The following is a 24,183-nucleotide window of genomic DNA, read 5'->3' on the forward strand; positions in this document are numbered from 1 at the left end:
AAAAGTAGAAAAATTGGTAAAAAGGGCGCTAATTTCTTTTTTTCATTTTTCAATTAAATACTATAACAATGATAATGGAAATATTGAAGAACAATGTGTATATATATTGGAAAATAATATAATTAATTATTAAACAATATATAAGGAATACTTTAGATAATTTCTTCATTTATTTTGGATTAATTTTATACGTATCGTAATATGAAAAGTATTACAATTATAAGCAACCACAAATATATGTCTGATTTTATAATAAATCGTACAATTTTATTAAGCAAAAAAAAAAAAAAAGAATAATAATAATTAACGACAAAATATCAGTTCGGATAAAACGAGTTTGTCGAAACGAGTCGCGTAACGGTGTAATCGAATAAATGACGGTAAATTGTAGTCGAGGTACAATGAAAGGATGTGGCAATTCATAGAAAACAATTTAACTGGAGAAGCTTCGATCACGTATAAAGTTGGGCGTAAGCCAAACGTCACGTTACTGCACATCCTCTTGCATCATACGAGAATTTCAATGTATATAAAGCCTCCTCTTTCTACGCAAATTGCTTTAGAAACGTACGCGAATGATGTTTTATAGAATGAATGTTATTATATAGAGTGTTCAAAAAGTTTCAAAAGTATTACCGGCAATGAGATGCAAATAGATGATACAAAAAAAACAAGTACATTTATTGTACTCTTGTTTCCGAAAATATACTCTCTTTATTTAATTAAAAAGATTAAATAATTAAAATTAAATTAAATAGAAATAAAACAATATCTGTATAAATCGGCATTAACTATCCTGATAATCCTATAATTAGTATTTTTTTATGTTTTTTTGTTTTTATATTTATTTTTTATTAACTTAATAACCAAAATTATATAGAGTGTTCAAAAAGTTTCAAAAGTATTAACGGTAATGTGATGCAAATAGATGATACAAAAAAAAAGTACATTTATTGTACTCTTGTTTCCGAAAATATACTCTCTTTATTTAATTAAAAAGATTAAATAATTAAAATTAAATTAAATAGAAATAAAACAATATTTGTATAAATCGGTATTAACTATCCTGATAATCCTGTAATTAGTATTTTTTTTTTTTAAACTTAATAATCAAATTATTATACAAATATATCTTACATTATGTGATAAACTATCATAAATCTTGACTATGTATTTACTACAAATGTATATCATTGACAAATTTATTCTATATCCTATGTGTTATAATTTTGTTCTGCCTACAAGTGTATTAGCGTAACATTTTGTTAATTTTTGCGTTGTCTTTTTGTTTTTTTTTAGGGGTCCGATCCGAGGGTCGCGACATGCAGAGGAAAGTTGCAGAATAAACGAAGCAAGTTAAATCAAGAGATCAATAAGGAACTTCGATTACGCGCAGGTGCAGAAAATCTTTTCAAGTGAGTTAACGGTATTTAAAAAAAGAAAAAAGTAAAAAGAAAAATTTTCTTTATTGATCATATGACTATCGTATGACTAATTTATGAAATTTGTAATACGTTATTACAGGGCAACGACAAATAGAAAACTCAAGGAAACCGTAGCATTGGAATTGAGCTTCGTTAATTCAAACTTACAACTGCTGAAAGAACAGTTGGCTGAACTTAATAGCTCGGTTGAGCTCTATCAGAATGTCGACGGGTTAGTTTTTCCTATTATTTTCATTTCTTTTAATTATATTTGAAAATATTCTATACATAGATAATAATAATAATAATAATAATAATAATAATAATAATAAAATAATCATTACACGTTTGCGTGTGTGCAGAGAGGATCCTGTAATGCCAATGATACCTTTGGGTTTAAAAGAAACCAAGGATATTGATTTTCGTGATCCGTTCAAAGTAAGTATCTAATATAATGATCATAATTTAATGATACAACACTAATTCGTATCGATAATTATGATATTGAATTAAATAAAAAAACATTAATTTTTATGATATATATTTTACATACAATTATGTATATTATTAAAGCAAAAAGAAAAAAGAAAAGAAAAGAAAATGAAATGAATTTTTCTTCAATTTTGTTTACCGTCATAATTGACGACAAATTAAATTGATAATCAACGAAGAAGAAGAATTGTTTTTTTTTCATTATTCGAGGGGAGGGACATCAGGATTATCGATAAAATTCTTAGACGTAATTTTGTCCTTGGATCGATCAGCCGTTAACTTTCCATTAACTTTCGTTCTCGAATTAAGAAATATTTTGGAAAAATCAAGTTCGTCGTTTCTCGGTGGCCCAATTTCGAGAAATTCTCTGGTAGATGTGAATGCTCGATTGTTGATACTGATGACAGTATTACTACCTTTACTCTTAGGTTTATTATTTTTTGTGGTATTCGAGGTAAACGTTTGATGTATCATCATCGTCATGGGATTTAAACGAGGCATCGTTATAATCAAACTACCAGTCGTTACATTTCGTTTTGCGTTGCTCTTATCGACAAGAATCTCGCACGGTAGAGTCAGTTGCAAAATTTTACCCTTTATCGTGACTCTCACGTAAGTTGGTTGAATGTCGACATCGATGTACGAGGTATCGAGATATCTGCAATTTTTCAAATAACTAAATATTATCTTGTAATTATTATAATCATTTTAATACGTGTTCGCTATTTTACCGTTTAGTTGAATAAGAAAAAAAAAACAACGGTGTGTGCGGATATTTTTTTTTTCTTATGTTTATCTTAACATAAATGAACGAACAACAAATATTTATGAAAAACTTTATGATATATGTCTAACATTTATATTACATTGTTACGTTTCATATCGAATTATTAATCTACGAGGTACGATTATGTATACGAATGTTTCATATTTAATCTATTTTCATGTTTTAATATAAACACTATTGTGTTTTCTGGGCAAATATATATTTTAAAAAGTTATCACATTGTAAATATAATATTGATGTTGGATTATTAATCTTATCTTATCTGCAAATATTGAAGAAAGTATTGAACCCGTACATATTCTTCTTTTAAATAGAACGTATTATATGTTTTTACTACTGAAATGAAACGTTTTTATTATTAGCTTCTTGGAATAGCAGTTAAATAACATTTATGTTTTTTTTTTATTAAATAATTTTGTTTTTTTTATCGAACATTTAATCAGTAGTACGGATCTTATACCTTAATAGGAACAACGAAGAAAATTAAGTAAGTTTCATTACAAAAACAATGACTTTTTCATAATATCTTTTGTAATGTTAGACAAAATTTATCGTAAAATATAATTTATTATCTGATAAGATTATTTAACACTACCGTTTTGCTAATTTTAATAAGTTCTATCTATATTTTACTCATTAAAAATCGTTACGAAAAGGAACAGTCGAATTTCGACATTTTTATACGTATGTGTACTTATATATCTGTTTTACAGATCTGTTTTAAACAGCTGAATAAATTGATTTCAAATTTATTAGTACTCGTCACCGAAGATCTACGAAAAATGTTGATTTAATCCGACTATGAATTTTTCAAAATAATAAGAATTACAAAAGTTCCAAAATTTCGTAAAAATCATATACGTGATATCAAAATATTTTGCAACATTTTATAAATATTTAAAGCAATATTGACTATATTTTCTGAACAAAAAAAAATCTTACCTGTAAACTCCAACATCTAGGATCACGTTATTTGGATCATCTTCGTCGTTCAATGTAAATGGAACTTTCGGATGATTCATGTTGTAAGGCTTGCCACTTGGGCTGAACAATTTTGGCACAAATTTATGTGCTTTTGTTTTTTCGTTTTCCAAATTTTCATGTTTCTTTTCTTCCAATTTTAACGAACGTTCTGCAATCGCAACGCGATCCTCAGGTGTGTGATAACTCGTTTGTTTCCAAAATCTTTCATTTTCCGTTTCTTCATCTTCCTTCGATGATTAATTAAAAATTTTACAACAAAAAAATGGTATATCACAAATGAAACATTGTATTACGATTTAAAGTATACAAATAATAAGTAGATATAAAAAATAATTTTTCCTAATGAGAAAAAGTATTGAAACTTACGTCTTCCTTTATTTCCCTAATCTTAACTTCTTCTTTTTCACGATGTCGTTTTATTTGAGCATCTCTTATCTTTTTGTAATTTTCATAACCTCTGATAACGTCTCCCTTTACTCTAGCGTATACTTGCAAAGCTTTTATTCGTTCCGATCTTAAAATTTCAACCATGTCAAGTTCTTTCAACTGAGGTAACGTTGAAATCACATATTCCCTGTATCCTTCGTAATCCGTACACGGATTTCCCGTCAGCATCAATTGTTCCAAATTCTCGTTATATCTGGGACACCATAAACATTTCGTCTTTTTGAATATTTCCTAAAGTATACCAATCGAAGATAACAACAAATTACTTTTTTTTTTTTTTAATTAATATTCTCATCCTTTCTCGTTTATATTAAAAATAAATTGAATACCTTAAAGTTTTGATACTTCTTAAGTCTCCTATAAAGTTCACCGTGAGATCCAACTTCTTCAAACTTTCTAGACCCTGTAAATTCTCGATTACTTCGATATTGTTCAATGCAAGATTTAAATATTCCAATTTCTTCAACATATTGAGATTCTCGATTTTCGGTATAATGTTGTATTGAAGTAGTAAAATCTTTAAGTTTCTGCAAACTTTATTTATCAGCTCGATTTTATCGATGTTTTCCTGATGCAACGATATTTCTTCCAGAGTTGATATCTCTCCCTCGTTATGTTCCGAACGTTTACGTAACAATTCCATAGTAATTCGTACCATCTTATTTTGCAAAATATTATATATTTCTTTTCTATAATTTTATACAGAAAATACAACTTTTGTTCGTAACACGTTAGTATAACGCTACTGTTATCGCACTTTGTTTTGGTTGCTACGTAAAATATCGATTTAATAAAATCATTCGGATAACAACTGATTGGCTGTTTATTAATCATTTTAAATTCTTATTAATCGTGTTAAGTAGCTCGTGTGATTAATGTTAGCTCGTAAAACAAAAAGTTGCATTTAAGTAAACATTATTAATATGAATAAATGTATTTATATTTTAGGATTTTATCTTAGAACACTATAGCGAAGATGGGGAGAATTATGAGGAAGCTATTGCTGAACTTATGGAGATCAGACAGGTAAGAAAAAAAAAATAAAACCTTTTTAAATATATTTATGATATGTATATGTAGAAAATTGTATAATATTTCTAAAAAAATGTATCTTTTACATATAAATACACATTACAAATATATATACAATAAATAAATACACATTACATAAAGTTCACTTATCATATGGGTTAAAAATACGAAAATGAAATAAAAAACAATTATTTTTGATATTAATTAATATATTTCAATATTGTGTGATTTTGTTTAGGCAACAAGAACACCGACAAGAGACGCAGCAGGTATAGCCTTGCTTTTGCGTTACTATAATCAACTTTACTTCATCGAAAGACGATTCTTTCCACCTGAAAGAAGTCTTGGCATACATTTCGAATGGTTCGATTCTTTGACTGGTGTACCAAGTCGTCAACGCACTGTTGCCTTTGAAAAAGCATCGATTTTATTCAACGCTGGTGCACTTTACACACAGTTGGCTGCTAAACAAGACAGACATTCTACTCGAGGCTTGGATCAAGCTGTTGATGCTTTTCTTAGAGCAGCTGGAACTTTTCGATACATTCATGAAAACTTTACCAATGCACCTAGCATGGATCTTGGACCTGATATGCTTGAAATGCTCGTCCAATTGATGCTGGTACGTTTATTATTATCATTTTATTATCTCATGCAATTAATTTATGTATGTAGTCGTATGCAAGATTTGTTTAACTGTGATCAACAAATTGGTTGAATCGAATTCATAATTTTATACAGATTTTTTGGTTATATACCATTTTTATTTTTCGTCCAATCAAATATTTCAAATATTTCAAATATTTTTATATTAAAAATTAACGAGATCATTTTTTAAATCGGTAATGTGAAAATATTTTGACAAGATGTAAGATTGTTTCTCGTTACTCGTTAAGTGTATTCAGCATATATTTGAATGTTTGTATTTCAGGCACAAGCGAGAGAATGTCTGTTCGAGAAATTGGAACTTCAATCTAGAGAAGGGAGAACGATCGACATTTCTTTGGACTTAGCTCAAGAAGCTGCACAAGTAAATCTTAACAATAATGTTAATGAATGAATTATAATAATTAACTTAAAAATTTATATCTTTATATATATTTCTGTTAAATGTTTAAGGTTGCTACTGTTTACAATGACGTTCACGGTCTGATATCTCGTGAACCAGTTCGCGATTATGTCCCAGAAACTTGGATCTCTTTGATATTGGTCAAACGCGAACATCATTTGGCACTTGCTCACAAACATCTCGCAGCTGGTTTGATCGATAGACCAATCGCGGATTTTCGAGTTGAGACGAAACTCACGCTCGAACATATTCAAAAAAGTGATGGGAAAACCCAATTGGAAGTAACCGTGCCTAGAGATGACAACGAAAGAAAACTTTTAGGTATGTTAACTATACGTTATTATTATTTTCTAAGAACAATTGACAATCATCTTTTTGATTGTCTTACAAGTAACGCCGGCTATAGCCGGCATCCACAAAATATCTCACGCTTGTTAGTGCCGGCTAGTGTTCTTGATTTTCAAAATTCTAATTCCTAGCTCTAAATTATCATTTCAGTAAACAGATATATATATATATATATATATGCTTAATAATATTTTTATTAATATAAATTTGTTTAATTAATTAATAATATTTTATTAATATTTTATTATTTTGTTCTCTGAACAGGGAAAGCACATTTAAGGGAAGCTTTGGTTTTGCATGAGGAAAGCCAACGGCTGCAAAGAATGTGCAGAGAATTGAAAGGAAAACAGGCGCTGGCTAAGGTCTTGAAAAAAGGACACGAAGCCACGCATGATATGTATAATAAAATAGGGGATGAAGATGATTTTCGGGAATTATTAGATCCCCCAGATATCATTGGTAAATATAAAAAACAAAATATCATTATTATACTTATTTGTTCTATAAAAATAGTATTATGGTATGTAAATAATGTAATGACAATATTAAATGTAGCATCAACAAAGTTTCAATTGAGCATCACTCATCCGGATTTTGGTCAACACGGGGTAGAAGATTTGTTTAGATCGTTGGGACCTGTTGCTATATTTTCAGCAAAAAGGCATTGGACTGCACCAAGGAATGTTCAACTTCAAAGAGGGCCCGATGGGGAAGGTTTTGGATTTAGTGTGCGTGGTGATTCCCCAGTAATTATAGCCGCTGTTGATCATAATTCTTTAGCTGAAGTAAGTAACACTAAAAAATGTAAGTTTTTCATTTTGATCTTGAAAACTTCATTATGATTCTTTTTGATCAGATCGCTGGTATGAAGGAAGGTGACTTTATAGTTGGTATCGGTGACAAGGACGTCAAATGGGCTTCTCATGAACAAGCTGTGAGATTGATAAAACAATGTGGTGATTTTATTAACCTAAGACTGGTCACACCTATGGATAGAAATTATATGAAGGTAAGACAAGAAAATGACTAATTATGAGACTAAAATCAATTATTATTCGCAATGTAATGGTATTTGTTGTTTTGGGCTGTACTGTATATAATATTTGATTTTTCCAGAATAAAATGAATCTTTTGTAATCCTTAAGAAAAAAATAAATAAATCAATCCTACTATTACTTGAGACAGTATACCCAACACAATCAAAATATAATTAAATTATAGATTATTGTTGACTTAATATTGCAACTTAATCTCAACCAAGTTATCAACATTGGCGTCACACATCCGCAATGATGATGATTATTCTTTAACTGATACATAAATTCGTAGTAACATAATCATTTTAGAAACCTGGAAAACCGAATCAACATGATAAAGGAAGCGTTTCGGCGAGCAGTTCTTCAGGAGTGTCTTCTGGTCAACCCAGTCCTGCTGGCTCGGTTACAACAGCTCATGTCACAAGGAGACTACCTTGGAATCCTTTCAAGAAATCGGTTAATCAACGTGATAGCAGGGATCTTACCTTTGATAACGTCATCTTGAGATGATTGTTGAAGGACAAGAATTTCCCTGTAAAGGTACGTCGTACGACACAACTTTTCGTTGCTTGTCTACGGTATTAAACTACCATCGTGTCAAATTCGAAGAGAATGATTAATCGGGTATACGTATAGATTAAATCGTATCGAATCTTTATAAAAATGTGTATATATATATTTATACATTTATTTGTATGTATACATATAAAACATATCTTTATCATGAATTTTTGTTGTTTTTACATTACGAACTTTCGCATTTTTCTAAACGTGTTTTCGTTACTGACTCGATTGATTTGTAGATATTATAATTATCGTTTAGAGTGAAGTCAAAGAATGAACACGTTAGCAAAATGTGGACGTGATAATACGATAATATTCGTTAAAAGTGTAAAATCTGTCAGTTTCTTTTTTTTTTAAACGATCATAAGTGTCGTTTTAAGCGTTTACAGTAAATACGTATGTATATTAAATCGTAATTAATAGTTTAATGTATAGATATATCTGTTATTAAGTTAATAGGTATATATACCCTATATACAGGGTGTCTCGAAAGTCGTCTCACAGAACTGAAAGATAATACAATTTATTATCTAATCAAATTTGCGTGTCTACGGTGTTTTCGTTTTGCAGGGTTACGTGTTAGGATTATGTCAGGATTATTTTCTTGGTAAAACGACTTTTGTGTAACACCTTGTAAAATCACGCCAATGTTCGTCATTTCACGCAATCGTAGATTTAATATATACTTTAACATTAACTTCTCATTTGTCCAATGATTACAATTAATTAATTGTATCTAAATTGTATTAACAATAATGTACATAAAGAAAGAAAGAAAAAGAGAGAGAGAGAGAGAGAATATTCTATCTCTTAAGTTAGAAATATCATCGTTCACGTAGAAAGACAGTCGTAATGAGCAAACACCGTATTAAAAACATAATATTTGAATTATCATGGGATCGTAGAATCCCCCTATTTTTATAAATTTTCTATTTGTGCTTTCTTACGTACTGTAATAACCGAATAAAAATATCTTCGATTAACGAATGTATATATATGCTATTTCTTATCCTTAATAAATATATATATTTAATTATAATTAATTATAAAAAAAATAAAAATTAACACAAGTGGACATTCATTTCAGTTCATCGAGGCAAGATTTTGTTTTTTTTTCTAGTATTGTTAAACACCAGAACACGAGTTTTGAAGAACACGAATACCTTACCTCGAATTACACGATTTTTGAGTAATTCTTTTGAAAAAGAATAAAATACATATATTATTTGATATATATATATATAAAATATAAAAATTAATATAAATATAATTAATATAAATTTAAGATAAAACATTTTTTCAAAACTAATTAAAAAATTAATTTGAATTATGTAATAGAAGATTTCTTAGAAATATTTATCAATATGAATTCAAACAATACAAATTTTTAGTTTTATATTTAACCAAAAGAAAATTTAAAACGTAACGTTCTTTTTTTTATTTTCACACTTGAAACGAAATCCTATTTTTTGTAGTCTCGAACAACACGATTTCAGAAAACACGGAACCAATCAATCGTATTCTTAGAAGTATATGTATATTTTTATTTTTTTTATTTGGATTTCCTTTGATGACTTTCTTCTGGTTTTCGAAACACACGGGTATATCAATTATTATTATTATTTATTCGTGGTTGTTTCTTACTATATACTATATCTGGATTAAAATCTGCATACGATTCGTGGACACCATCAATCGTTCGGTTGAATACTAATTACTATACGTATGAACATACTAAATTCAGGCATGCATTTCAAATAGGAAGGATACGTGTCCCGTAATATAAAAAATTGTTAAATATATAACTGAAGTAAGTATATACGTAACTCATTCTACATACACAATTAGATAAACTATTATTCGGATTACCGATGTTCAGATACTGTATAAATAAAACTTAAGTAAAAATACACTTGATTCTTTATTTTCATCGTTGTTAAGGTTTTATAGTGCTGTATGCATGATGTATATGCTTATTTAAGTGATTAAGATTGCGTAAAGATTGCATCAAAAAATACGTGCCGAGGAAAATAATATAATCAAATCGGCACATTATTGTTCGAAGAAGCAAGCATTCGCTCAGGTAAAAGACAAACAAACGAATGGTTTTCCTTTGTTGAGTAATTTTAGGCCGGAAATAGATAGAGATCGTATCGTTTTTCAAATTATGCAATTTTTAAATTATGTAAACTGTTGATTTATTTTAACCCTTATCGGACGTCAGTCACGTTTCCCATGACAATGGTATTTTAGTATTGCACTCGTTCGTCACTTTTACGTGACACTTAAAAAAAGAAAGGAAATGAGCTAAATTTATAACGAGAAAAATGATTTATGTTATATGTTTATCGTCAATGTACGAAAATCCGGCATTCTGCGAAATACCTAGCCTATAAATACAGCATAAATATTCGTATACAGTACACGCATACACGCATACGCACATATATGTATGAGTAAAAGGAACTGAAGGAGAAATTGTATCTTAAGTATAACACGTAAGAAATTTGACACGTCCTTTGCTCATTCGAGACCTCTCTTATCATGGTAAAAGTAATAAAACTTAAACAGAAATAAAGAGAGAAAGAGAGAAAATCCGTGAAAGACATTGGTAGTTGAAACGACAGTTTTCGAGGGCAATGTACTTTCGTTTCATCGAACACCAAAGAAGGCTTTTTAGGGTCAGTGGAGAAAGTCTAGCAGCTGTTGTGTTGCACCAGCACACACCACCATCGCTCCAATTCAGTACACTTGAATGCTCTTGGATGCAGTCACGTGCGATGTTTCATCTTCCCTCTCTCTTAAAGAAAGAGAAAGAAAGAAATTAATGCAGTATACCAAAAGAAAAAAAGGAATACAGAATATACAGTTAAGGTTTTGTATTTGTTACATCAAAAATAGGACAACATTTTCGGATCGATTGCGTAATAAATGCTATTGAAATTCGGATAGTTGATATACGAGGTGATTATGGGAATCGGGGTAAGTGTTGTTTCTATTTTTCTTTATTAATAAAAATAGATATAAGTGATAGAGGAAATAATCATGTGGCATAATACGTTCTAACTTCCTATGACCTTATTTTGTGTGTGTGTGTGAATGCACCGATGCATCAGCCGTGTGCATTTGTAAGTTATTTTTTAATGCTTCCTAATTTTTTGTACATCTTTAAGAGATTAAATTCCGTCGTAGAATTGATTACTTGTCAACGTACGTATAGGAATGTATTTAATATGTGTTTATCTAATAAAATAATGCACATCACAATTAAAAACTTGTTCATATTATAGACTGTGCAGATAGATAATAAATAGATATATTGAGCTATCAGTATTAAAGATATAAATAACGAGGTATCAGTCACGCTCTATTTTCATAATAAATCGAAGTTGTGTCCTTTTTAGTTTTATTTCTCTCTCTTTCTCTCTCTTTCCCTTTCTCTTTCCAGTTTCGTTCTAATCGCGTATGTACTACTGTATTAATTAATTAACACTTTTGTTCAAATTATCAAATATATTTTACTCTATTGCATTCGATTTTTATTATCGTTATTATTGTTACTAATGTTATTTATAATTGTTTATTTACTTATTGTTATATTTATTCCTTGTTGAATCTTTTGAAACATAATTTTTGTAGACAAATAGATAGATTTGTTCATTCATAGCCTGTTGGTCCTGTAAATTGTCTCTTGGTTTTACTAAATATAACAGATATTATTTTATATTAATTATATAACAATGTAAATTAATAACATTTTAACTAGATTTTCGAGACTTTGGTTAAATACTTTTGTTTTACTCGATTTACTTTATTTTTTATCATTCCTGCTTTTCTATTTTTTTAATTGCATTTCTCAAATACTTTTATTGTTAATTTTTTTCTGATTCTCTTCGTTCTTTCGTTTAGTATTTAAGTATTTAACCTTTTTCTTTTACGAGCCGTACATTGACACTGGTTGAAAATTAATGACTAAAAAAAGAAATAGTAGACATAACTAGGCCTCCCAAGACGAATTTAAAAGCTTTCTGGGTCAAGGTTGTATAGTTGAATATATATTCTCTAGAAGATATTTTAATGACAACATTAACATCATTTTTATATTCAAAAATTCTTCACCTTTTTTTTGTAGCGGTTTCTAATTTTATAACTTGTATCGATTAAAATTTTTATATATTCGTGTATCAATTCGTTTTAACGTTATGTAAATCATCTCATTAAAATTTGTATTCGTGCTGAAATTTTTTATTCGTAAAAAGCAAAAAGAAAAATTTGATTATATAAATATTATATATATAAGTATATAATTAATATTCAATATAAGTAATATTGAAAATTTTCTTTCAATTTTATTTGTTAATTTATTGAAATTATTTAAAGATGTAGAATATATTATTACTATAACATTTATTATAATTAAAGATTTAGAAATGACGTAGGACTACGTCACCAGTAGTAGTCAGCTGTTGAATTTGAAATGATGTAGAATTACGTGAGCAGTCTCAAATGCATTGAGTCTATAGTATGACTAATTTCGAAGAGGAAAGCGTATTAAACTCAGGATTAACTAAAATCGATACACGGAAAGGAGAGAGCCTTGTCAACTTTCGCTGACTTAATATTACGTATCACGCACAATTGATTATGCAATCAATTTCTTTTTACGATTAAGATAACATCAAGATTAATTATTTCTTATTGAAAATAAACGTCCCAAATTTATAGAAATATAACGAGAAAAGAAACATTTTAATAATTTACAAAATTAATTAAAATATATATTATAGTATTTAAATTGATTTATCAGTTTCCACATTAATATGTATAATTCTTCAAAATTGTAATCATTTATAAAAATAAGAAAATATTATAATACTTGTTTTATAATATTAATTTATATAAATTATTATTTATAAATATTAAATTAATTAAATATTAATTATATATTAAATTAAATATAATATTATAATATAAATAAATTAAATATTAATTATTTATTTAAATATCAAATAGAAAGTTTTTGGAATATAAATATTTAGCAGACGACCTATAATTCCAAAGAAAATATTCGAATTGATATTTTGTTGAAAATTAATATCGTTCGATAAGGACGCTAAACTAGACGATGTGACAGTTCTCGTTCGAAGAAAATCTAGTTTTTCTTCGCCATTTTAGTTCTAGCTATGTAACTAGGACCTTTCACCGTATGCCGAGAAAGATTATTTTATGAGATACAAGAAACTGTAAAAAGGAGATACTTTATTCGTTCGCAAAATAACACTCAAACACAACAGTACCGTTAACGTTTTTATTTTATATCAAAAAAAAACAATGTATTTATTGTGCTTTTGTATAATATTTTCAATTCTCCCCCGATCAAGTCAAATATAAATTCAAATATAAATTTTTAATACGTATAAATTTTTAATAAATACAAAAATAAAATCAAATATAAATTTTTATTACGTTTATTTTTAAAAAGGAAACAAATAATATTTTATTTTAAAGATATTCAAATTTGAATATAAATTATCGATACGTTATTATAATTGACAAAAATTCGACAAATTTTTTACGACTTTTCGTCTTCTATTTCGATAAACGTGTCCCCCCATTAGTAATTCTATAGTTATTTAAATATTATTTTACAAATGTATATACGAAATTTGAATATTGTGAACGTTTCTAATGTCTTGTCAAGTATTCACAATGTTTCGAAGATCTTTGTAATATCAAATGGCGTTTCTAATACTTATACAAAACCTTTGTAGAATTCTGTAACAAAACGTTTTCTGGCAAACCTTACTTAAAATTATTTCTTTTTCTTAGACACGAGATTAAGTAACAGTTTGAAAATGTATATATAATGTAACAGTTAAATATGTCCTCTCTTGAAAAAAAAAAACATAATCTTATAGAAGCGTGAATAATTTCTTGTGAAAAATATTAAGTCTGGTTAATTTTTCTTTAACGAAGGTTTCAACGATTTTATCTGATTTTATCGTTAAAGAAATAAAATAATACGATGAAAGAAAGTACATAATATTTATCAAAATGTTTCTTATAAAGGTTTTCTAATAAAGGGGGTTTACCATGGGTTTTACCAAGAGCTAGTAAAATGTGTGTTCGTAAATTATTTACGCGCTTCGAGAAAATGAAAAAAGAAATAAAATAAAAAAATGGCCTTGATATTCGTCGGACCGAACGAAAGTTCGTTCGTGGAGAAAGCAAAATGAAAGATTACGAGAAGAAAGTGAATCTTTCCGCGTGAGAATGGCTTCGCGATAATTCGTTGTAAGTAATACAAACGTTTTTCGACTATTTTCTATTTTTTCTTCGTATCTTTAACTTTTTAAATAAATTCAAACGAGACGATTGTTGAGCATAAAAAATCAAAAACTTCAAGATTTAATCATTATTTCGTTCTAAACGAAGCATGGTGAACGTTTCTAATGATAAATCTTTAGTATAGTTTAATTAATATTAACTTATACACTTATAGTTTATTAAATATTAACTTATACACTTGTTTTTTTTTCAAGCGTGTATTTTAATTGCGTTTTAAAACTATAACGATGCCACGATATGCATATATTAAGTATACGTGTAATTGCAATAATATTGAAATAATTTCTGATTTACTACATGATAAATATTCTCTTGATACGATTCAAAATTTCGTCCTAACAAAATATTGCTATTCATTAATGACACGTATTTTTTATATATCACATCTAACTAATTATTAAACTGTTTCTTTTTTATTTTCTGCTTGTTTATATGAATTCAAGATGAATTTAAATGCATTCGTATTATTCAAATTCTTATTCTTTCATTCATTTCTTTCGACATTTTTTTTTTAGTATTACGTCGGGAATGTCTAAGGTTATCAAAACATTATAATTTAATTAATTAATTATTATTATTAATTAATAAAATAATTGTTCCGTTAGAAAAAGCACAGAGTTTGAAACTTTACGAAGAATAAATTCATGCTACACCGTAAATTTAATTACTGTCAATTTTAATGTAAGAGCCAATCTACAATAATGAAAAATAATGAAAATAATGAAAATAATGAAGAAAACAAACAAATAAATCAAGAGTTAAGTGCTGTAATTTTTAATCGGGCACAATAATATCTAGAGAAAACGTCATAATATGAAGCAAAATTTATTAGGAAAAAAAATATTTATAAATGCGAAATAAATGACATGAAAACATCATATTATCTATAGCTAGATGATAACAGAAGAAAAATTTAATTTGCATAGGTACGTAGAATATGTAAAAACGTTTATTTAATTTTAAATTGTATGTAATTAAAATTATAATAAAATTTAATTGGATATAGTTACGTCAGCATTGGGTCTGAATATGTTTTACATAATTAATGTTAAACCTAATAATTAGAAAAAATATATATGTTAATAAATAATAAAAGGTAAAGATGACGTAAATAATAAAAAGTGAGGTTATGCCATACGTACGTATGACAGTTTGTTCCAATATGATTATACTTTTTTTTTTAATTAGGGGATGAATGCTTTCCATCCAATATGGCGCCGGTGTTATGCACAAGAATTGTCAAATCTGTCCGATTGTTCGTTTCCTTAGATATTTAAGTGGGTTTTATTTTTTCATTGAATGCTGTATCTTAATATCGAGTTCCCTTTCTCTCAAGGGTGTTCTTTCTTTCATCTGTAAAGAAGGGGTTGGTTGTAGCTTGTTTGGTAACGTATTGAGTTATCGGATTTTGAAGGAGTAGCAGAGATTTTAGTTGCGAATTGTGCACTTGAGTACTTCCTTCGGATGTTTAAGAATAGTTCCATTGCTTTACTAAGTATGCCGTTGATTGGACTAGTGCAAAATACGCCAACTATTATCCTGAGAGCACTATTGTACAATGGTGTCGAACATTTTTAGAGGGTTGGTGCTTGCAAAGTTATAAACGATGTAATTTAATACGAGGGTTTTGCGATTTTCATCTCAGTTATCGTTTTCAGTATGTTGAGTCTTGTTGATTGTAGTCAGTTATGAATTTATTGAGTATTATAAACCCCTTTTTTCTTTGTCATCCTATATTTATGTTACCGTTAATGTATATAATTCAGTTAATTCATAAAAACCCTAGGTCTTATACTAAATGAATTATGCGTTTTAGAGGGAAATTATATAAAAGGAATTTGATTATACACTTAAACTAGTTGATATTAGTAAAATAATTAGATAAAATATTGATTTACAAGAGTCGAGTAGTTAATGCATGACTTGATTAAAACTTGACTGTCCGTTGTTATAGTTTGTTTTATCTTTTCAGAACAATGCTCGATTGTTATTCGTTCTTATCTCAACTTGTAGCTTGTATAAAATTTGCTTGTTTCGTTGATTAGTAGAACGTTTCGAAATTCGTTCGAGTGTGTTTTAAAATTATAAAAGAAAAGTTTTAAATAAAGAATAATATAACGCATATAGGTGAAAGATCCTGAGAACGTGATGAGCAGTGGTAGTAAGTGGAGTCTTGTATCCCTCCTTAAATTGATCTGCCGAGTAAGTAAGCAGGTTACTTCGGTTTTAGTGACTCAACGGTCAACACCTCTCTCTTCGTCGATTCAGACAAACGAACGAACGAACGAAAGAACGAACGAACGAACGAACAAACTGCGGTCTTCCTGCTTTTCTCTTGAGATAGTTCTTACACGTTCGGTTATTTTATTTCTTACGTATGTATATATTTTTTGTTTCCTTTTTTTTTTATATTTATCAGAAAATTTGTAAATACAAGGAAATCTAATTTTTGTATTTTTAATCGATCATTAATAAAAAAAAATTATATATATATATATGCAATAAAAAGAAAGTAAGAGAAAATCGAAGTCAAAAATAATATTGCAAAAAAAGTGAAAGAAGTGATTAGGGAAAGAGTTATAAACGATTGCTATTGAAAAATTAATAAATTCATTAAAATACTTCAATTATCATACGTGTTTCAACAATATTACGAAATTCAAGAGAGAGAAACAAACTTCCCCGGCCGGTTTGGAATTTTCTATCATTTTAAAAGATCGAGTAAGTATGAATTGGATCTTTTGACGTAAAAGTATCTCAGAGATTTCATAGTTTTTATATCGAATTTCTTTTGCACGTGAAATCCTTACGAGAATAATTAATGCTAGTTAACACGCAATGTTATACTCTTTTGCATTTTAATTTTACGTACACATTTCTTAGATATTCTAATTTCATTAGTAACACGCAGTTTCATTATTGTAAAATATCTAAACCCCGTTACTTTGTATTCTTGATATATTCATTAATTTACTTAAAATTACTTTATATAATTTAAAAAATAATTTATTAACATAATACAATCTTTTTTTTTTTTTATATCGAATTTGGAATTCAAATAAAGATTAAAAATTTGTAAGAAAATTTGTACGTTTATTAAATAAACGTACACGTTCCTAAACTCGAATAATATTCTTTGTTCGCTTTCTATGAAAGAGCTTCTTCGATTTGAACGTGCAAAATGAATATACAGACGTTACCCATACCTTTCAAACATCACATCGTTTCAAATAGAAAGCTGAAGCTTCATGGTATCTACTATCGTACATACATGTATAGATTGTATATCATATACACGTTCAGAAACTCTCATTCGTACTTTCCGTAGTCATATCACTTTCATTCTCGTCTAATACCACGTGTGTCCTAGATAAACCTAGTTCCGTTCTATATTGTATCCGTGTTTTATATTTTAATTAACATTTCAATCTAAAAACATTAGATAGAATTTATTTTCTTTTTCGAATTTCGAATGAAACTTTGAAATTGATCATGGCACATCACTTTCCTTATTTCTTTTTATCTATTTCATTTCCTCTTTATCTACAATGATAAGTATTTTTAATTAGATTTTATTTTCTTACCTATAAAGAAGTAATCAAGGACAAGAGATAATTGAACAAAAATAAATATTTATGTGAATCCTTTTTTTTTTTTTATAGAAACTAGGTTGAATGTAAACTTCACGTTACGTAAATCATCTCGATCTGAATATGGAAGATTTTTTTTTTTAATCGTTATTATGTAATTATAGACTTCTTATTTACCTACTCGATCATTTTCCAATGTTATACTTTTTTTTTTATAGTTCTCTTACGCATTAGTAGAAAAAAATTTTAATCAGTTTCAGTCATATCAAGACAAAGTTCCACTTGGTATAATTATGAATATTAATTAAATCTATGTGCTCATTAAAAACATTGACATAGTCATTTAATCCACTTTTTTTTTCATTGACATTGTTGAAGTAAGAAAATGAATTGCATTTTTTTCTTCAATTTTATAAAAAATCTCTATTAGCATTTCATATTTCTACATTATCTATATCCTATCTAGCATTGTAATATCGATCACGCATTTCGATGCATCTTTTTTTTTAATCAAGAGAATAAGAATTTACATATAACGCGTGGAAAAAAAAAATAGAATTATTACATTTCCATGTTTCTTCCATTCGAAATAAATATTTCTGCGAAATGAATATTATCCCCTATTCCATTTTTTAATTCTTTAAAAGGAACATTTTTTAGATTAATTAAAAGAAAAAGAAAAAGACACACACACACACACACAAAATTAATATCTTTGATATGTGATTTTGCGTAAATAGAAATATTAAACCAATTACATATATGTATCTTAATCAATCTATTATTTTATTTTTGTCAATTATTTTTCTCTGGTGAATAGAATTAGTTTAAAACAGAACAAAAAAAAAATGCAGAAGAAAAATAACTAATAGAAATTAAAGATAATTGACATTATTTGCATTATCATCGTTTATCGTACAAATTATTCGAAGCTTAGAAAAAATGAAAATTCTTCCAGAAAAACAAATTGAAATTTATTCGTTTGCATACATTATATTATATTACTATTTACAAAGATAATTATTTTACAGAAATAAGGATCGACATTATAAATATGGACGGACAGAAACGTAATAATAAGTGCACTTTAAGTGAGGAAACACTAAAAATTGCTAAGGATGAACTTCGCGAGGATGAAATGATTCGAGAACAATTGTTGGAACAATTTAGAGATTGGATTAAAAAACATCCGTTAATAAAAAATTGCAGAACGGATTCAGTCTTTCTTCTTAGATTTCTAAGAACAAAAAAGTTTAGTTTACCAATAGCACAAAAATTACTCGAAAAATATCTCGCCATAAAAGAACTTTATCCTTTATGGTTTCAAAATCTTTCAATCGACGAGCAGGTTATTAAAAGTATCATAGAAACCGGCTATCTCTTACCTTTATCCAAACGAGATAAATACGGTAGAAAAGTCATATTATTTAATACAGGTAAATCATTTAAATTCTTTTAATCTTGTAATCCTCTTTTAAACTGAATTTTCGTGACAATCTAAAAAATCTGTATATAATATTAAATCAACTAACATTAATCTTTAAATACAAATTAATGATGAACTATGTTCGATAATTATGAAATTGGACTAATTGTAAATCAATAAACTTAACAAAATTAAGATTTTAGGAATTTTTGTTTAGATTACAATTATAATATTATAAATATTATATATAATATAATAATTTTATTATAAATATTAAAATAAATAAAAAAAAAATAAATAAATAAAAAAATTAAAATAAATAAATAATTTATTATAAATATTATATATATTATATATAAATAATTTTATAATATTATAAATATTATAAAATAAATCATTTCAAGCTAGAATCGAATAATCAATGTAAAGAATGTTAATGGTTAGTAAAGGGAGAGATTATAGAAAAATTTGACTATAAGGAAAAAGAAACAAGACATTACTTATCAATTATCAGATATTTTTTGTTCAATTCTCGTTAGCTATTTAAATACATTTGGTATTCAAAATAAAATGAGAAATTTTATGAAATTATTATTTTAAATTATATTGATTATCTGTTAAAATTTCATTAAAAAATGATTTCACAAAATAAATCTTTTGATCTTATGTATTCTTTAAAATAATGTATTATAACTTTATCTCTTGAGAATTTTTTGTATAAATTCAAAAATAACAACAATGAATGTAATAAACATGGAAAAACAGTAAATTATCCTAAATTTCCAAGCAAGATAAAGAATACCAATAATCTAATTCGCATTTACTTAATCGTTGATTCATTCAAATTCACCTCGGACATCGTATTTCTTTTTTTTTTGTTTAAGGATTTTTCGACCCATACAAGTATAAGTCTGATCATTTAGTAAGGGTCCATAGCCTCGTCATGGAAGCTATTATGGATGATGAGGAAAATCAAATTCGCGGATATACCTACATAATAAATGAATCCGGCATAAATATGGGTCATATTAGCATGTGGTCTCTTATTGATATCCGTAAATTGTTGAATTGTATACAAAATGGTATACCCGTAAGACACAAGAGAACTTATTTAATCAATATACCACCGTATGGTGTCAAGTTTTTCGAGCTTTGTTTATCGTATCTTAACGAGAAATTAAGGAAACGTTGTACGGTAAGAAAAAGTGTTAATTGTTTCGACTAACTTATATATATATATAAAAAAAAAAAAAGAAAAAATACGAATATTAACAAACATATTATATAATGAATTTAATCGATCTGTAGAATGAGTTTATAAACTTCTTAATATCTTTTTAGCATCATTCTGTAAATAACATATAATGAAACATGTATATATATATAAATAATAAATCATTTTATTTTCATTATTTCTTTTATAGGTACATACGAGTATCGAGGAATTGAAAGATGAGATCGATATCAAGAGCTTGCCAGTGGAATGTGGAGGTGAAGTTCCTATTAAAGAACTGATCGGTACACATTTTTTCTTCTTCTTTTTTTTCAATCCTATTTTTTACGGATAATGCATGAACTAATTGATTTTGTTTCTGTTTTGTTTATCTCCCAACAGATTCTCTTAAGAAAACTATATATGAGAAGAAAGAGCAAATAGAAGCTTTAGCAAAATCACGAATAGAAATTTCTGAGAATCAGTCTTGTAGTAACGAAATTGATGGTGTTATCGGTTCCTTCCGTAAGTTAGAAGTGGATTAATACATATCTTATATTTTTAAATGAATAATTTAGTTTCTTCGTTTGTATGCATACGAAACTTATGCGTTTACGATTAAATGTTTAACTGATTGTTGTTAATATTTGTTTAGAGTTTACGTTTTCATATTTTATATATCAATTTATATAAATATTCTTTTCTTTTATTCTAATGTTATTTTTGTTCTTGTTAATATAATTTAAACAAACGTTGCAAAAGTAAAGTTATATTTTAACATGTTAATGTATTCAATTTTGTTAATAATTGAAAATATTTAGGTGATACAGTTAGGTGCCTTATCCTGTATATATATATCTATATCGTATCTATACATAACGGGCCCTTAAAATACAATTTTTAGAAGATCTTGATTTTTATAATTTCATCTAATAATAGATATATTATTTTTAAAGTAAAAATGATGATAATTATAGTATATATACATAACATACATACGTGTACCATTTAATTTTTATCACTATATGCGAATAATGGAGCTCCTCCGCCGGTGGTTCAAGTTACCTTCTTTATTAATTATAATTATAAATATTTCTTGCTATATTAGTACGAATGTTTATAAGATTACGTCCGAATATGATAATTTTAAAAAATAGATTTTAAAAAATAGATTTTAAGTTTTGTTAAGATATGTTGTAGTACCTATAATCTGTTTGTAATTAATTGAAATATATTTACATATTTATACTTAATCGCACAGATATTTACGAATATATATTATAGATAAATTTATTTAATAATTCAATTTTTCTTGTGTTTATTCTAATGTTTGTGCAGATAACAATATAAACAATATAGTTTAATTTTTAAAACAAAATAAAATAAAACAAATATCGAGGATCGCTTGTTAAAAGGGCATAGTACGTTTATAATGAACAAAAATTAAATGTTCTTGGCTTGCATTGCTTCATAAAAATTCAATAATTATGCTCCTTTTATAAATTAAAATATTATACATCATAGGTTGGCGAATTATGTACAATATAATAATTCTTAATAAACATTACAATATATAACTGCTTTTTTATCCATGTATTTTATAGATAAACTAAGAAACAGAAGCAAGAGATATGAAATTGAAACATACGTTCACTTAAGTTCTGCGTTAATGTCGCTCATAATTTCCTTCAAAAATTCTGTGCTTGCTGGAGCTGTTGTATATAAGCTACCTGAAGTGCAATGTATTGTATAAAATTGTTAATATTATAAGACACTTATAATTTTTATATACATTATATGAAAATAAAAATATATAATTCTTACAATAAAAATAAACAACCTTACCTATAAAATTTGATACGCTATTATCAAAAGTAATAATTTTGCAATTTTTTTTATCTTCTATTTTAAAACCCAAGCATCTAAATCGTTCATCGGTTGTATAAAGAGTATTCTTTTTAAGAGAACTAAAGTAAGGCTGTCCACTAAACGGGTTAATAAAATCCGCCCAATATCCAATCATTTTTAGTCTTGTACAAACGTCTGATGCGGCTAATACAAACTACAATGAAATGTATTAACGAGAAACTATTACTCGTATTTTATTATTTTATAAACTTGTAACATTCTATTTCAGGGATGGTAAATAATTTCTTTCGCAGCCAAACTTAGCGCAGAAAAAATGTTCGATAGTAAGCGCGCACATGTAAAACTCACTTTAGCATTCAATCACAAATTTCATAGAAATTACATATTATTATATGAATATAATAAATACTATACGCTTTGTACATAGGAACTGGCCTGAGAAAAAAATAACAAAATATTCCATCATATTTTGATACGTAGATCAAATTCTATTTGCCATCCGTGTTCTATTCGATAAAATAAATGAAATAGTTAAAAAAGTACTATTACTTACATATTTCGCCAATTTCTCAGTTTCCGCTATTTTTCCCCACCTTAATGTTTTTGGATTAGATTTTTGACTTATAGTCACAATTGTTAATTGCGCTGCGCTCACATCCAAGCAGCCAGGAAACAGTTCTTCAATGCCTTTTCTTAATAGAAGCGGACATTCTTGGGCAGTACAATGTAGCAATGGTCGTTTGATATATGATGATTTACCTTTTAATCTTTTATACTTATTTTTATTATTTATAGAATTAACAGAATCAGTCTCGGTAATGGCGACAAATTCTGTTTTGACTTGTTTAGTAGTAGATGAATTTAACCAACCAGGGCCAATACTACCTGGTAAGTAAAATCTGAATCCTCTCGGTGTCAACAATTCCCAGTTGTTACTAGTTTCAAATTCACCATTATCAGTACCTATAAAAATTTGTCTAATAATGCAATATCCATCATGGATTAATTACCACTGATAAGAATAAATTGAATATAACCATAAGCATTATATTCCAGTTTACCATCAATGGAATCTCCATTTGCATTGATGATTTTATACAATGTTGTACTGTTGTCACTGCTACGTCGAGAATAGAAGGCTTGACAGGCAACATTAAAATATTTTTGATTATACCTTCTTGCCACGAAATTTATACAAAACATCTGAAACGAATGACAAAGCTCTTTAATATGATGTTTACGCAAGGTCGACTATTTTTGTAGAATTTCGTCGTAATTTCATGAAATATCTCTTTTGGTCACATAAACACTAAGGGCATTTAATATTTGTCACAAGTAACATTTAATTACCATTGAAAAGCAATTTACATGCTGGAGATAAAACTCGTTAAATAAAAACAATATGTCAACTGATTGTGAGAATTATCTGTCTTTACTTTCGGTCGAACTCAAACTTTCTGTATAGACTTACATATATATATATGTATATATATGTATATATATAAATATCATATTCCCTTGTCAATGAACCGAACTTAGCAATCAGTAATGCC

General features: G+C 27.4%; 4 protein-coding genes across 8 annotated transcripts in view; 2 read left to right on the forward strand and 2 right to left on the reverse strand.

Annotated features, from left to right (window-relative positions):
* Window positions 1–9,171, forward strand: part of LOC122514416 (rhophilin-2) — a 41,513-nt gene extending 32,342 nt beyond the window's left edge. For all 4 annotated transcript variants that reach the window (XM_043631220.1, XM_043631219.1, XM_043631221.1 and 1 more), the window contains 11 exons: window positions 1,300–1,415; window positions 1,525–1,656; window positions 1,787–1,862; window positions 5,083–5,160; window positions 5,405–5,788; window positions 6,098–6,196; window positions 6,286–6,556; window positions 6,848–7,042; window positions 7,139–7,368; window positions 7,440–7,592; window positions 7,930–9,171. In XM_043631220.1, the coding sequence (XP_043487155.1) occupies window positions 1,300–1,415; window positions 1,525–1,656; window positions 1,787–1,862; window positions 5,083–5,160; window positions 5,405–5,788; window positions 6,098–6,196; window positions 6,286–6,556; window positions 6,848–7,042; window positions 7,139–7,368; window positions 7,440–7,592; window positions 7,930–8,130 (1,935 nt within the window). In that variant the 3' untranslated portion in view covers window positions 8,131–9,171. The remainder of the gene's footprint in view (window positions 1–1,299; window positions 1,416–1,524; window positions 1,657–1,786; window positions 1,863–5,082; window positions 5,161–5,404; window positions 5,789–6,097; window positions 6,197–6,285; window positions 6,557–6,847; window positions 7,043–7,138; window positions 7,369–7,439; window positions 7,593–7,929) is intronic.
* LOC122514417 (dynein axonemal assembly factor 11) lies at window positions 2,104–5,037 on the reverse strand. The gene is made up of 4 exons (XM_043631223.1): window positions 4,464–5,037; window positions 4,054–4,327; window positions 3,646–3,914; window positions 2,104–2,574 (listed from the first exon to the last, which is right to left on the reverse strand). The coding sequence occupies exons 1-4, from the start codon at window positions 4,790–4,792 to the stop codon at window positions 2,118–2,120; spliced, it is 1,329 nt and encodes a 442-aa protein (XP_043487158.1). The 5' UTR covers window positions 4,793–5,037; the 3' UTR covers window positions 2,104–2,117.
* Window positions 9,172–16,064: 6,893 nt separating the features above from the next.
* LOC122514426 (retinaldehyde-binding protein 1) lies at window positions 16,065–21,336 on the forward strand. 2 transcript variants are annotated; one of them, XM_043631243.1, is made up of 6 exons: window positions 16,065–16,907; window positions 17,042–17,253; window positions 19,154–19,558; window positions 20,433–20,743; window positions 20,973–21,066; window positions 21,164–21,336. In XM_043631243.1, the coding sequence occupies exons 3-6, from the start codon at window positions 19,177–19,179 to the stop codon at window positions 21,304–21,306; spliced, it is 930 nt and encodes a 309-aa protein (XP_043487178.1). In that variant the 5' UTR covers window positions 16,065–16,907; window positions 17,042–17,253; window positions 19,154–19,176; the 3' UTR covers window positions 21,307–21,336. The 2 variants fall into 2 exon arrangements, with proteins under 2 accessions (XP_043487178.1, XP_043487177.1); XM_043631242.1 differs by having other exon boundaries at window positions 17,046–17,253.
* A 1,003-nt stretch (window positions 21,337–22,339) lies between these two features.
* LOC122514427 (cobalamin trafficking protein CblD) lies at window positions 22,340–24,117 on the reverse strand. The gene is made up of 5 exons (XM_043631244.1): window positions 23,981–24,117; window positions 23,692–23,833; window positions 23,184–23,593; window positions 22,607–22,823; window positions 22,340–22,491 (listed from the first exon to the last, which is right to left on the reverse strand). Exons 1-5 carry the CDS (start codon window positions 23,981–23,983, stop codon window positions 22,412–22,414), a joined length of 852 nt encoding a protein of 283 aa, XP_043487179.1. The 5' UTR covers window positions 23,984–24,117; the 3' UTR covers window positions 22,340–22,411.
* Between the last annotated feature and the right edge of the window lie 66 nt (window positions 24,118–24,183).

The sequence above is a fragment of the Polistes fuscatus genome, unplaced genomic scaffold, assembly GCF_010416935.1.
Source record: "Polistes fuscatus isolate 324 unplaced genomic scaffold, CU_Pfus_HIC Scaffold15, whole genome shotgun sequence".
NCBI classification, from domain to species: Eukaryota; Metazoa; Arthropoda; class Insecta; order Hymenoptera; family Vespidae; genus Polistes; species Polistes fuscatus.

Coding starts and splice junctions, on each gene's coding strand:
- LOC122514417 (XM_043631223.1), bottom strand. CDS start 4,792: ATGGTACGAATTACTATGGAATTGTTACGTAAACGTTCGGAACATAAC. Junction 4,328..4,463: donor AGAAGTATCAAAACTTTAAG/GTATTCAATTTA, acceptor ATGGTGTCCCAG/ATATAACGAGAATTTGGAAC. Junction 2,575..3,645: donor CTAGATGTTGGAGTTTACAG/GTAAGATTTTTT, acceptor GAAAAATTGCAG/ATATCTCGATACCTCGTACA.
- LOC122514426 (XM_043631243.1), top strand. CDS start 19,177: ATGGACGGACAGAAACGTAATAATAAGTGCACTTTAAGTGAGGAAACA. Junction 19,559..20,432: donor AGTCATATTATTTAATACAG/GTAAATCATTTA, acceptor TTTTTGTTTAAG/GATTTTTCGACCCATACAAG. Junction 20,744..20,972: donor AATTAAGGAAACGTTGTACG/GTAAGAAAAAGT, acceptor TTTCTTTTATAG/GTACATACGAGTATCGAGGA.
- LOC122514427 (XM_043631244.1), bottom strand. Junction 23,594..23,691: donor AAATGGAGATTCCATTGATG/GTAAACTGGAAT, acceptor AAATTTTTATAG/GTACTGATAATGGTGAATTT. Junction 22,824..23,183: donor CTGAGAAATTGGCGAAATAT/GTAAGTAATAGT, acceptor ATTTCATTGTAG/TTTGTATTAGCCGCATCAGA.